The 14,176-nt window shown below is 45.5% G+C and overlaps 1 protein-coding gene across 6 annotated transcripts in view; it reads left to right on the top strand.

Annotated features, from left to right (window-relative positions):
- Window positions 1-14,176, top strand: part of NR6A1 (nuclear receptor subfamily 6 group A member 1) — a 118,435-nt gene that overhangs the window by 93,828 nt on the left and 10,431 nt on the right. For 5 of the 6 annotated variants that reach the window (XR_007245895.1, XM_048512573.1, XM_048512575.1 and 2 more), the window contains 3 exons: window positions 8,618-8,673; window positions 12,644-12,801; window positions 13,266-13,496. Coding sequence is in view for 5 of the 6 variants with exons in the window: in XM_048512573.1 (XP_048368530.1) it covers window positions 8,618-8,673; window positions 12,644-12,801; window positions 13,266-13,496 (445 nt within the window). In the remaining variant the exon portion in view is untranslated. The remainder of the gene's footprint in view (window positions 1-8,617; window positions 8,674-12,643; window positions 12,802-13,265; window positions 13,497-14,176) is intronic. The other variant, XM_048512574.1, reaches the window with a different exon arrangement.

The raw sequence follows: 14,176 nt of genomic DNA, 5'->3' as shown, positions 1-14,176 counted from the left end.
TGCATATTATTGCTGTGAAGTCTCCATACCTCATAGTGATAGACTTTGTACCTGTTCAGAGCTTTGATTTGGAAACTTCTGGAGCTAGCTTTTAAATGCAAAAAAAAAAAATCCTCTGCCCTCGGAGGCACGTTGTCAATTAGGGAAGAATCATGTCTTTCCACTCAGTTACTTTTCATTGGCTGCAATGACATCGCCTGGTAACTTCTCATCAGAATTGTCTCCTCTTTAAAAATGTAGTACTCCTCTTCCATTCTCCCTTCCAGTTTTTCCTCAACTTTCCCATGCTTTATCCAATTCTTCTGAGATGCCCAAGCTCAGAAGATTTGTTTTTAAAGCCTTGTCAGTTGGGGGAGGGTTGGGAGCTACCCTCATCTGGCAGCTGTGATTAGTGTCTCCTGTGCCTGAGGGAGGAATTCATGGTTGAGACTTGTATCCATTGCCTTAAGTTTGCTTAGTGGGCAAGGCACGACTGATCCATCAGGCTCTGTACAGTTCTCTGAGATGATGACAAACAACTCAAGAGTTGATCACTCAGAGAATTAGCTTATCTGCTTTGGTGTTTCTTATTACCATCTTCATGCTAAACTCCTCTATATGGACTTCTTGACACTATACACAATGCAACTGAGCCAGCTGAAGGGTACAGGCAACTCAGCTATCATAAGCCACAGAACTTTGGGGCTCTATCAAACCTTTTTCTTCACCAAAAAGAAAGAAAAAAAAGGAAGAGCTATGAGAAGCACCAACCACGGGTAGTTGAAGAACTGGCTCCTCTGCATTCAGTCTTAGCCCCAGGGGTGAGTGCTTCCTTGTATATTTCCAGTACTCCAACACCATTGGAGCTGGTTGTCAAACTTACCCCAGTTCAGCCAGACCCTATCCTTGAAGGCATTCAAGGTGACATTTCCTAGCATACAGTTATCTGCATACTCTCTGTCCAGCTTGTGTGCTCTTTTTTGGAAGAACAACTGGAAGCCTCTCTAATGGTGCCTTTCACACCCTGATATACTGTCACCTAGGCTATGGAACAGATCACCCTCCTGCTCATGGCTTCTCCAGGTGTCACAGGACTCTTGGTCTCAACACTGTCATCCTTAATATTAGAAATATAATCTGGATTTTAAGCAGTTTCTCCTTGCTATCCTCCATATAATGGGGAACAAGAGGGATGCTGTCAAAGGTACTGAGAACTTGTGTTACATTTAATGAATGAATGAATGAATGAATGAATGAATGAATGAATGAGCCTTGATTGGCATACAGAACTTGTATTGCATTTTATTATATAGACATCACTCCCTCTGTACACATATGGATCACACACATAGAGGTCCTCTTCCTGGATAGCACATTTTGATGCGACAGTATTGTCGTCATTGTCTTCAACGATACCTATACCATCTGGACACATCCCATAGTCCTTGGCTCCAGTGTGTGCCCCACTGGCCACAAGTCTGACAATAATATTTATACCACCTCTGTTACCAGCTGCTCCTATAGAGCTGCCATCAATGTAACTGCAGCCTTGCAACCCAACACCATCTGAGTCTGCCTCTTCATCTTACCCCAAGGAGGAGGAAGGTGATCATGTCTCAGACTCAGATGATTTTATCACAGATTCTTATCCATTTCTGTCAGTGATTGGTGTGTGTATCATCTCCCCAAAAGAAGACCTGAAGGTATATGAGGCACATTTGATTCATATGGCCATATGGACAGCAGTTTCCACAGTTGTTAGATTTATTGATGCTGATTTTGAGACACCAGTGGCCTCCAGCCTTGTTGAAGTTGGTGAAGCAGTTGTGGGAAAAGTCAGCTTTTGTATCACCAGCGTGTCGGAGACTAGAAAGATGGTACAAGGCATTGTAGGAAAGAATCAACTTTCTGGTTTCCACCTTCTCTAGTTCTGTCATGGTAGAAGCCTCCCAGAGCAAAGGCAGAACACTAGATAACATGGGTGTAGAGTTCTACTTTTTCACTGCCTTGTCTTTCAAACTACTTTGACTGAATGTCTAGGTATCAGCACTCCCTCTGGGAAGACACGCTGCCAGCTGTGGATTCCACCTTCTAGATGACATCAAGCAGATAGCTGTGATCATCAAAGAAAAAAGACCTTCAGCTTGCAAATCATTACTTCCCACCAAGTAACATATTGTAGCTGCAGCTGTTGCTTTAAGACACCACGTCTGGCTAAAGTTCACCTTGTTAAGCTATGAGGCTGCGATGAGAATAGAGTATGTGCCATTTGAGGGGAAGACTTGCTCAGTTCCAGGACTGATGACCACTGGAGAGAGCGCAGAAGCTGAAATTAATTGCTTTCTCCATGGGCTTTGCTGTTACTGCCTGTAGGACCCACTATGGTTAGGTTCCTCTCATTGGGTCAAACCACCTGATTCCTCTTTAGATTGGTTGTTGTCGTACGAGTGGAGTTTTTGACCTTTCTCCTCCATTTTCCTTGCCAGCAGTCCCACTCTTTCACCAGCATCTGGTAGCATCGGAAAGCATTACCAAGGATTGCTTGGTTTCTTACAATTACCAATTTAGGGTATGCAGTGGTTTGCTGTGTTTCTCCCCGCTCCCACCGGCCCCACCCATTTCTTGAGGTTAACTTATCCAGAAGGAGGAGATAAAAGTGGCAAAACCTTCCAAAGGATTATAGGATATTTGAATGTCTCCAAGAAAGGTGGAGGTTTTTGCCGCTTCCATAACTTCTGAGGCATCAGCAAATACATCAGACCCAAGAAGGGGCCCCTAATATGGATGACTGCTAGCTTGCATTTTTTTTAACCTCAGAAATGCTTACTTCCACATCTCAATCCAGCAACAGTATCACAATGTTGAGAGTATCACAAACTCTCCATCTTGTTCCCTGTCAGTAGAGGCACTTTTGTATAAAACTGAGTTTCTGAGTCTGCCTCATTTAGGCTTTAGGTGCCGGTTTGCGGCTGTTGGTTACTTTATTTACTTATAGCTCACCTTTCTTGTTGAGATTCAAGATGGATTACCAATGAGATAACCAACAGATTATACAATAGGATTAGAATCACAAAAATTAGAAACAATGTGTAAAGGATATCAGGCATGTGCAAAAATGGAACTACAAAGGTTGAAAACAAAGGCAAGGTAATACATACAATAAACAGTGCAATAGATAGCAAACTTGTTACCTTCTTGCAGTTTTACTCCTTTTATACAAATGAGCTCCTGAAATAGTATATTCTCCAGAGTTTGTAGAATAGCCTGCTTGAGGAAATTAGGAAGACCCCATAATTCTTTCATTATGCAAACTGGGAGCCCTGGTAGAGACAGCCCATTATAAGGGCAGTTGTTGATCTTATCCTAGGTGGCACCTTCAGAAGACTTTGCTCAGAAGAATCAACCTAGCAGAGCAGAGCATAACATGTCAGAGATGGGGTTCTGCAGATATTAGAGTCTAAAGCCATGAAGGGCTTTATAGGCAATAACTAGTAGCTTGAATTGAATCCAGTTACTGACAGATAGCCAGGGAAGCGACTCCAGAATGAATATAATATTTAAATGCTTCCTAACCTTTGCTAATAACCAAGCTACCAGCATTCTGTATCAAATGGAGCTTCCAAGTTGACTTCAAGACCCAAGTAGAGTGCATTTGAGTAGTTTTGTTTCAAGGTCGGTGTGGCATGGAATCCACTTGGCTAGATCAGCCAAGTAAAAGCAGGAATCCATCTTCCAGGATAAAGATTGGGTGTAGTTGTTATGACCATCCTGTGCTGGGATAAAGACAGAGCTTGTGACTCTGTTGATTCTCCTTTCTCATCTGTTTTTGATACCATCAACTATGGTGTTATTCTGGATTGTATATCAACAGCGTAGTGGTGGACACCATACCCTGGTATATGACTGTAACTATTTAATAACTGGATTCCAGAAGATGCCCCTGCATGACTTTAATCCTTTGCCTTGGCAAGTTCATTGTAGACTTCTGGAAGACTTTGTCTTGTCCTCCATATTCATTAATATTCACATAAAACAACTGGCTATGGTTGTCAGGATACAAGGAATGAAGCACTACGAATATACTGATATTCAAGTATTTCTCCTCTTCATCCAAGTCAGATAGAGCAGCGAATATGAACATGTTCCTAGAGGCAAATAACAGGCTCAATGAGGAGAACAGAAGAACTGGAATTACCTCCTCTAGACAACATGGGGGTGCTTCATTGTATGTGGGGGAGGGGTCAGATTAGGATGGTGGCCTGGGATAGTTGTAGATATGATAGCTTTTCGCTTTAGGCTGATTGCCAGATTTTGGTGCTCCTAAATCTGATGCTTGGATGCCCCTTAGCACCCTTTTCAGACAAGACAGAACCTGGCTGTTGCAGTTCATGGTCCGGTGGGCTACCTTTAAAGACCTTTTGACAGCTCCGTCTGGTTCAAAACAGCATGATGTGGCTCATCAACAAGAGCATGTTGCAGTGGTCACATCTTCCCTTTATTAAAAGGACTGCAATTTGTTTCTGGGTATGATTCCAAAGAGCTGACTTTATTCCTTAAAACCCTACATAGGGTTCTAAGGTATCTGAAAGACCATGTTTCTTTGCATGAACCTGCCCCTCTGCTCTATATAGGCCAGGGGCCATGCTGGCAGGGGCTGATCAGAATTGTAGTCCATGAACATCTGGACTGCCATAAGTTGGCCACCCCTGGCCTATACCCTGGGTACTCCCACCCTCTTGAATGGTTAGGGATGTGAAGTGAATAGAGGTAGGGATTTCTTGATGGTTCCATGTGAAAAACTGCCTATTTCATAAGGCTTTGGATTGCATTCATTCTCTCTTCCCTTTCTCCCAGCATGAGGAAATCATTTTGTCCTATAGTAGACTGGCTTCCCTATGCCTTGAAACTCATCAGAACCTTAAGAGCGTTGTTGGATTGGACCAGTGGCCCACCTAGTGGCCCAGCAGCCTGTTTCATGCAGTAGCCAACCAGTTGGCCTGGAAGGCCAGCTACAGTGGATGGACCTTCCTTTGATGTTGCCTTCTAAATCATCCATGTTTGTGGCCATCACTGTGTCCACAGGCAGTGAATTCTACAATTGCTACTATGTGGTATGTGGATCTGTACCCTTCACTTCCACAATGGTGCAGGGTGGGTCACTGCCTTGTCCTCACTCACTTTAAATTGCTTTCCCTCCCTTTCAAGAGCATTATACTATTACAGTGTTGCTTAGTAGGTAAAAGGGTATTTCAGGGCCATTGTGGGGTTCCAGTGCTATCTCTGTAGCACCTGCACTTTTCCACAGATATGGTGGAAGAATGCAGCAGCAGAGAGCCACACAGGGATCAGGGTGCGGCATGGATGTTATTCCCACATTTCTTGTTGCTGAGATGTGTGTGTTTGTGGCCTTGTAGGGAAAAAAACAATTTCTAGTCCTATTTATTGCCTCTTCTTGCACATTGAGAACGTCAAAACCTGACCAACTCATATTCTTCTCATTATCTAAGACTAGATTGATGGCATCAGGGACGGGACTTTTTCTGTAGTGGCACCAGCACAGTGGATCACATGATGTAACATGTAATCAGGCAACAGATGGCATCCAGTAAACAATACAATAGGACAAGAATTAGAAAAGTTAGAAAAACATTGCATAAAGGAAAACGTATTAGATATATTTATTTGGAATACTGATATCCTTATCTTAAAATGACATACGGGGTGGCTCACAAAACAAAGTAAACATACACAAAAATATGTTTTTTTACAAGCAAAACATTCAAACTGTAAAACTCACAGCACAACAAAATAATCTAAAACATTGAAATGGAGGAACAGTAGTGAGATCATCAGTAGGCAGTAAAAACCCCAGATTGCTATAATTTCATTGTTGATGCTATTATCCTATATTAGTTCCCTGTAGATTCAAAGGAGCTGCAGTTCAGGATATAAATCTTAAATGGCCCCAACCCAAGCCTTGGGAGCAGGAACATACTTTAAAAGAGCCAGTTAAATCAAAAGGATATGCTTTTAGTCACAAGAGCTGCTCTCACTGCTTTGCATTGTCATCTCAGATTCCGTTGCAGACAGACGCCACCTCAAATCATAAACTTTTGAGGAGGAGAGAAGACTGAATGGTCGCTCTGGAAATGCTACATTTCCATTAAAAAGAGTGACCTCTTCTGGGCATTGTTGAAAAATGCAGAGTGTTGTATTTGATCTGTTTACTTTCTTCTCCTAAAAAGCGTTTGGATATCTCACTAACTCCCAAAGCAAGAGTCCTGCCACGCTTTAAAGATGAACGATTTAATTGTGGCAGAATGTTTTATATGAAAGATGATACACTTGGGTTGTCATTGTAGAAGGCTGATGCCTTTAGCCAAGCAGAAAGTGATGATAATCTGCATCTGTCTCTAGCTAGCATTGGGTTTGTTGTTGTTTTTTGCAAAAGCAAGTAGGAGGACAGATTAAATTGTCTTGGATGCCCAAAGCCTATCCTCATGCTGAATTTGTGTTGACCTGTCTACGGAGGACCTCCCTGGAAACCTTGAAATGTCTTTGCATCTTGACCTGGATGGGCAGATGAACAGACTTAGTAATTAATAGTTTTTAGCAGCCTTTTGAGTGTTCTCAGCAGAATAGACAAACCTTTTCACATGGTGTTTGGAGACAGGCCTATTATCCTTGCCCTGCCTTGTCAAATATGGACCTAAAAGGGTTGCTTAGTACATCAGTGGCCCCCACATTGCAGGAGTGACTGACCAGGTTGCCTCCACATAGACAAGAGGAAAGCAGTCCCTATCACCTCCAAGAGGGTACTCTTATGGTGGAAGATGGCAGGGAGTAGGTCTGGGGTTTTGTTTGTTTTTTGCTTTAAAAGCCTCTTCTGTCTGGGCCTCCTGTTCTCTATAGATGAAGTAGTTTATTAGCTACTGTCAAACTTCCAAGTAAAACGTGGGGCGTTATACCAGCAACAAGTCTGCAAAGGGATTTTCTTGACTAGGGGAGGCAGTTGCTGGCAACCTATCTGGATTTGATTTGTTAGAGGCTATTTGAGGGGAATCCAAGCAACATCTCTCCTCTGAGGAGGAAAATTTAGTGGCTTTGCTGCAGTTTGGTGTCAAGACTCGACTGAAATTCATATCTAGCCTTCTGCCAAGTAGTGGTTAAAGAGGGGACAGACCTCTGGGCAGGAGTTGCAGGTAAAGGATGGTCTGTCTGCAAAGACTGAGCATGTAGAGCCAGTGTGTTTGAAGACTAATATTGCATCTTGGTGGCTCCGCTTCAGGACTGAAGCTGTGATACCAAACTGGTGGGACTTCTAAGTTTTACAGAGGATGGGCTTCTTCTGTGTTGCTTCAGAATAAACCACCTCCTTCAGAGGCTTCTGCACCAGATTCAATTGCTACGAAGTGCTACAGGGCACAGCCTTGCAGCTTGCAGGTGCCAAAAGGACTTTGGGTGTGCTAGAATGAAATGTCCTTTTGGAAGGACTTTTAAAATCATCTGATATAAGAGCAGCTCATGGAACAAAAACTTAAGCAGCTAGAGAAACAACACCTCTAGCCTCCTTTTTCAGTGCCCCAAAGCAATGACTTTCTGTTCTGCACCGGTTTTCAAGCAGGAAGTACTGCTGGAAGATCAGGAGATGGCAGACGTAAGAGTTTCTTGTCCAAACATGCTGCCTTTGATTGTCAGCAACCATAGTAACTGGCAGTTTTTATGCCCAAAGGGCCTTGCAGCCTCTGACGTTTGCAAAGCAGATTCCTGTCTAGGTGGCGACAACACTGTAATCTAACCAGTAGGTGGAGCCCAAATGCACCCAACTGCCATCCCAGAATAAAGCCAGAGGCAGCTTAGAAGAGCTCTGAACAGCTGTGCACAAATGCATCTGCTGCAGCGTTTTTCGGGGAGGAGGCTGAGCTTGGATTTCTCCTGCTTTCACAACAACCAGCAGGCAAATTATTTGCATGGTGGTTTGTTCACTGGTTTTGTCCCTCTTTTATGCTTTGAGTGAGCTGATTGCCTTTAAAAAACCATTTAAATTTGTGTGTATACACACACATGCAAATTCAATTAACACCTTTGCAGAACTACTCTGAAGAGATGGAGGGAGGAAAATATGTGATTTCACGTGCACCACCAGTCAACTCTATGCAAGCTACATTAGAGTTTCATCCTAGAGGAGATATTTTCCTGTAAACAAAGTAGGTTGTCTTTCTCTGCATGCAGTAGCCCCCCAGGAGAGCGAAAGAGCAGAACTTGTTTCTGACCTTCTGCAGTCAAAATGGCTCTTGGTGTGTCTTCCTTGTAAACTGTCCTGCTTGTGCCTTGCCCCGAGGCTGCTGCGGGAGTTCAGATTCCATGAGCCCTCAGCCTGATCCTCAAAGAAAGGTCATCTCAGCACTGCCTGTGAAGGATTGTCAGAAAGAAAAGAGTGGGATATGGCAATAATCCTAGCTTCTCTTGGTTCCAGATAGCCCAAGAAGGAGGGCTGTGTCAGCCAGTCACATTCTTCTGGGGACTTTCTAATTGCTCATTTTTGTTGGAGAGGGAGAGCACACTCTTCAGTTTCCTTGACTGCTCTGTTTCAGCTTCTGACCAGCTGCTCTTGCATTCCCTTTTTTTTCCCCCTCAGCAATCCGAGAAGATGGCATGCCAGGAGGCAGGAACAAGAGCATTGGGCCTGTCCAGGTGAGCTAGCTGTCTGAGTGTTGGTCTGTTGTCTTTTCTCTGTATCCTGCCTCCATCTGTAGGCCTCCTGACAAGTCAGTGGTTGGGAATTTCATTGCTACGGTCCTATGGATGCTACTGGCTTTCCAGAAGGCCAGATTTTCTTTGGATAGCTCCTGTTATGTTCAAAGATGGAGAAACCTTTCTAGTTCCGTAGCTTCCTGATTGATAAATGTTTTGCTCCCACTGCTAGCTGTGTTGGGCAGAGCTGTGATTGTGAGAGAGAGAAGCAACCTGCCTATTGTTCATGGGGTTTCCCTTTCCTTACTTTTCTCCCACAGCTCCACTTTCTGTTGGTGTATCTTGGCAGGAAAGAAGCCATTTGGTGGTATTTTTTTTCCTTTTATGTGTGTAGAATCAAGGTGGTGGTGGTTTGTCAGCTTCGCGCCTTCAATAGTGTTTCAGCCCAGCTTCCAGGTATATGGAGCCATCTCAGCCCTGTCATGGATTTCTCTCAACTGGCTCTGCAAATCAGTTGACAATCTCCCCAGCTACAGGAGCAGCCCTCCCGTCCTTCATCAACCTGCAAAGCCCTTCATTCCCTGTCAGGCTGTCTGTAAATCTTTCCGTGATCACAGCACAATTTCTTAAGTTGTTACATGCAGGGAACCCAGTAAATGTCTTGCTGATTGATGAGCTGGCTTGTTGGAAGATGGCTTGTAAAGTGCTGGGTAATTCAGTGCAATAGCTTCTGCCACACAAGTGAGAAATGATTGCCACTTTCCAGATGGCTACCAGAAGGGTTGCTTTGGAAGGCAGAGAGTTCTTTTGCATTTGATTTTTAATGTGGCGGCAAAGTGGCCTTTAAGAATTAAGCTTTCTGGGGCCAGGAGTGGCGCCTCTTGAGAAACTCAGGTCCTTTCTTTCACAAGGAACGCTTTAGCCTTCTTCCAGAGATAGTGCAAAGTTAAATTCTCTAACAGGAACTCCTGAGGGATTAGTCAACTGGGTATTTGGGGTGGGGCACTGAAGAGGGGTCCTTCCTGTTGATGACAGATAAGAATCAGCTGCAAAGAAAGTCACAGGCTGAAACCTCGCCCCAAAAGATTTGTTGAGTGGACTTCATGCTTCAGTGTTGATAACTTCATTTATTTAGTTAGTTCTGTTTATACACCACCCTCTCCACAAGCAGCTCAGAGCGGCTTACAACAATAAGTAACAAATACAATTCAATTAAATAACAATTAAAATAATTAAAATCTAGTCTAAAAATCTAGGTAAAATACATTTAAATTTTTAAAAAATCAACGAACAACTTAAAACTTCAAATTGGAATTAAAATAGACCGGCAACAGATGCCATATAGAGCAACTAGGGCAATTGGCCATGCTGGCAGGGACTGAATTGTAGTCCATAAACATCTGGAGTTCCATGGGTTCGCCACCACGGAACTAGGGGATTAAGGATTTAGGGCCAGCAACAGGGCAATTAAGAATAAAGATTTTGGTCTCGGGCCTCAGCCGAAAGCCTGGCGGAACAACTCTGCCTCACAGGCCCTGTGGAATTGCATCAAATCCCGCAGGGCCGTGATACTAGGTGGCAAGAGTGTTCTACCAGGTAGGAGCCAGGGCCGAAAAAGCCCTGGCCCTGGTTGAGGCCAATCTGATACTAGAGGGACCAGGGACCACTAGGAGGTCAGCAATAGCTGACCTCAGGCTCGTATGGGGTAATGCGGTTTTGGAGGCCTTAAAGGTCAAAACCAATACCTTAAACCTGATTCGGAACTGTACCGGTAGCCAGTGCAGTTCGTGGAGGATGGGGGTGGCATGCTCCGTCATCGATATCCCGTTAAGGAGCCTCGGTGCCACATTTTTCACCAGCTTCAGCTTCCGAATCAAAGTTAAGGGCAGGCCAGCATAGAGCGAATTACATTAATCTAACCTGGAGGTGGCAGTTGCGTGGATCACAGAGGCTAGATCGGACCAAGAGAGATACGGAGCCAGCCGCCAAGCTTGGCGAAGATGGAAAAATGCTGTGCACACAGTATGGGTTATCTGAGCCTCCATAGTAAAGGAGGCGTCCAAAACACCCCAGGGCTGCAGGCAATAGGGATATGTTATAAAGCCACTCCCTCTAGCAATGGCAGCCAGACATCCTCTGGTCTCTCATCGTGACCCAGCCAGAGGACCTCCGTCTTAGATAGATTTAATTCCAATCTGCTCTGTTTCAACCAACGAGCAATGGCCTCCAAATGATGCTGGAGAGCTTCAGGGGTGGTTGTTGGACAGCCCTCCATCAACAGTAGGAGCTGGGTGTCATTAGCATATTGATGACAACCCATCCCAAAGCTCCGTACCAACTGGGGGAGGGGACACATGTAGATGTTGAACAGCAATGGCGACAAAAGCGCTCCCTGCGGCACTCCGCAACTAATTGGGTGATGCTGGGAGAGCCCATTGGCTTGCGCAGCACGCTGTCCACAGCCCTTTCTATCATCCTCCCTTCTCTTTTACTAAGTTAGCCATCACCCCCCTCAATTCCAGTCACCTGCGACTTGGTAGCCTCTTGGCAATTGTGCACTTGATTTCATCTTGCCAAGGAGCATTGCTGGCAGGCTTTCTCTGGCTGGGGAACAGCACCGCTGCCATGTTCATCTCACTGACCCCTCCCAACAAGGGGAAAAGGATATCCAGCCACGCCATTGAGCGGTGCCTGAGGGAATGCATAGTGGAAGCTTGTACGAGCTCAGGGCTGGCTCCACCTGGGGGCATCATGGTACACTCAGTTCGGGCGGCAGCAACCAGCACAGCATTCGCTGGTGATGCCTCGGTGTTGGAGGTTTGCAGAGCGGCCACGTGGTCCTCGATATCAACCTTCGCCATGAGGGGTCCTTTTCCTCTGAGTGAAGGAGGACATCTCGCCCACCTGACAGACAAAAAAATTCAGTTGTTAATTCTGTGGGGGGATGTTGGGGCTAGGGGACAGTTGCCTTGTTTGTTCTGTTTCCTGTTAGTCAGGTTACAGCCTGGTGGGGGATCTGTTCCTCTCCCCTCAGCCCCTTAATCTCCTTCCTACCTGGTTCCTGTTGGGGTTCTGAGGGGGTCTATCTTATCTGCACTGCTTGTCAGAAGTATCCAAAACTGAAGAAGGAGGAGGGGTCTCCCACGGGAAACAGGAAGCTGAAGTTTACTTCCTGCCTCTCCGGCAAGCCGGTGGGATACACCAATAAGGAGATATCCTCCTTCGCTCAGAGGAGAAGGACCCTTCATGGTAAGTGTCCAATGGTTGTTCTAGTTGCCCTTACTAGAGTATTGTGGCTTGTTAAGATGTTGTGCTACCTGGCTTCCTTCCAGAGAGGCTTGTCTATGCTCAGTAATGGCAGACCAACTCTTGTCTCCTGCCAAAGAAAAGGGGGCAGGACATAACATGGAGGAAGCCTGGGGAAGTTTAGCCCTTCTGATGTTTGCAAGGCTTGGGTGAGCAGCCAGAGTCTTACAGTCAGCTGTAATTCTCTAGTGTGCTTCATTTCAATCCTCCTTCAGCCCTGTGGAAGCCAAGGATGAATATGTCAAGCAAACAAAGGAGAGAGGTCTTGTTTCTATGTACTGTCCCTGGCCCAGACATCTGTGTATTTCCAAAAGCATTTCTGCAAGGATAAGGTAGGAAAGTTGCTTGTTTCTAAACCACAGGAGATGTTTGTGTACAGAGCTTTTATTCTCAGCAGCAAGAAGTGCTAAGCAGCTCTCTTGCTCTCTGTCCTGGAAGCTTCTCCCCTACTTATTCCATCCTGTGGGAGCTGGGCATCAAACATTCTGTAGGGAGGGAAAACTCCCAAGTCTGGGACCAAGAGAAACGAAGCCCTGAATTCTGCTCCTGGAGCTGCTATGGAGTGCTGGGAGGGTACACTTGTCTGCATCATGAAGTAATCAGTCCTGCTTGACTTTAGAAAACAGCAGCATTAACTGCAGTTTGTTTCTTTCCTCCCTGAAAGATATCTGAGGAAGAGATTGAGCGCATCATGTCTGGGCAAGAATTTGAAGGGGAAGCCAATATCTCTTGGAGCAACAACGGGGACAGTGACAACAGCTCTCCTGGCAACGGCGTGTCTGAGAGCAACCAGCCCTCCCCTTTCTCAACTCCATCTTCAAGGTGGGACTTGGGAGGGACAAAACATTTATGACTTGGTTGGGTAGCGTGAAGCCATTTTTACTTGCCTCCGCATAATATTTCCACAAGGTCTCTTCTCTTGCTTTTATGCCTTCCCAAAGATAGCAAACTATGTGCTCAGAATTGAAGAGTATCTTTGGAAATAAATTCATATTAGCCTGTGCACTCCCACATGCACCAGCTGGGTGACCTTGGGCTAGTCACAGTTCTTCTGAGCTCTCTCAGCCCCACCTATCTCACAGGGTGTTTGTTGTGAGAGGGGAAGGAGAAGGAGTTTGTAAGCCCTTTTGAGTCCCCCATAGGAGAGAAAGGGAGGCTATAAATCCAACACTTTTTCTTCATAAGTACTGTGGGCTCATGGACTTTTCAAGGTTTTCCTTTGAAGTGGAGTCACCTGGTTGGGCTTCTTCCCCTCTAGTCTCTCAAAGCTGCCTTGTATTTTCCAGTAGGTCTGTGGAGCTGAATGGATTCACTGCACTCAGGGATCAGTACATTGGGACACCAGTATCTGCACACCATCAGTACCTTCCGCACCTTCTGAGCTGCCCTGCTCATACCGCCCTGCTGCCACCTCAGCCTCGAAGCCTTGACCCTCAGTCCCATGGCCTCCTCATCAGCCAGCTGGTGTCAGCAGAGGACTTGGAGCCCTTGAGCACCCCAATGCTGATTGAAGATGGGTGAGTGGCTCCCCCTTCCTTGCTTGGCTTGCTTGCCTGAGCTGTCATAGTGCTTGAGATCTCTGGCTTGCAGCAAGCATACGGCAGCCTGTGGGACTTGCTTCTTTGTACCTATGGGCTGGGAGGCCCCTGGCCCTTCCTTCTCTGTGGATAAGTGCTTATAGTTTGTGGATTTAAATGAAAAGCACACAGTGACTAGAGTTTGTTTAAAGTAACTCATTGAGATTTCTTGGCACAGACAAATGTTGCCATATTGGGTCCAGGCACTGAAAACAAAATCAGGAACAAGGAACTGCCTTGGGTTGAGCTCAGCACCAGTGGCGTAGTGATTAAGAGCAGCTGTACTCTAATCTGGAGAAACTGGGTTTGATTCCCTGCTCTGCTGCTTCTGTATTAGCCATATCCCAGGGGGGGAAATGCTCATCTCTGTCCTCCCAACTCACCTGAGCTGCATGAATGAAGGCTCAGGCTTCAACCAGACTGTAACTGGTGGCTCTTGAGCTGTTCTTCCAACATGGTGTAGTGGTTAAGACCAGGTGCACTCTAATCTGGAGAACCGGGTTTGATTCCCTGCTCTGCCACTTGAGCTGTGGAGGCTTATCAGGTGAACTAGATTAGCATGTGCGCTCCAACACACACCAGCTGGGTGACCTTGTTCTTTGGAGCTCTCTCAGCCCCAC

The sequence above is a fragment of the Sphaerodactylus townsendi genome, linkage group LG12 (genome assembly GCF_021028975.2).
Source record: "Sphaerodactylus townsendi isolate TG3544 linkage group LG12, MPM_Stown_v2.3, whole genome shotgun sequence".
NCBI classification, from domain to species: domain Eukaryota; kingdom Metazoa; phylum Chordata; class Lepidosauria; order Squamata; family Sphaerodactylidae; genus Sphaerodactylus; species Sphaerodactylus townsendi.
Note: the sequence above shows the minus strand (reverse complement) of the source record. Positions and strands in the feature narration are given on the sequence as shown.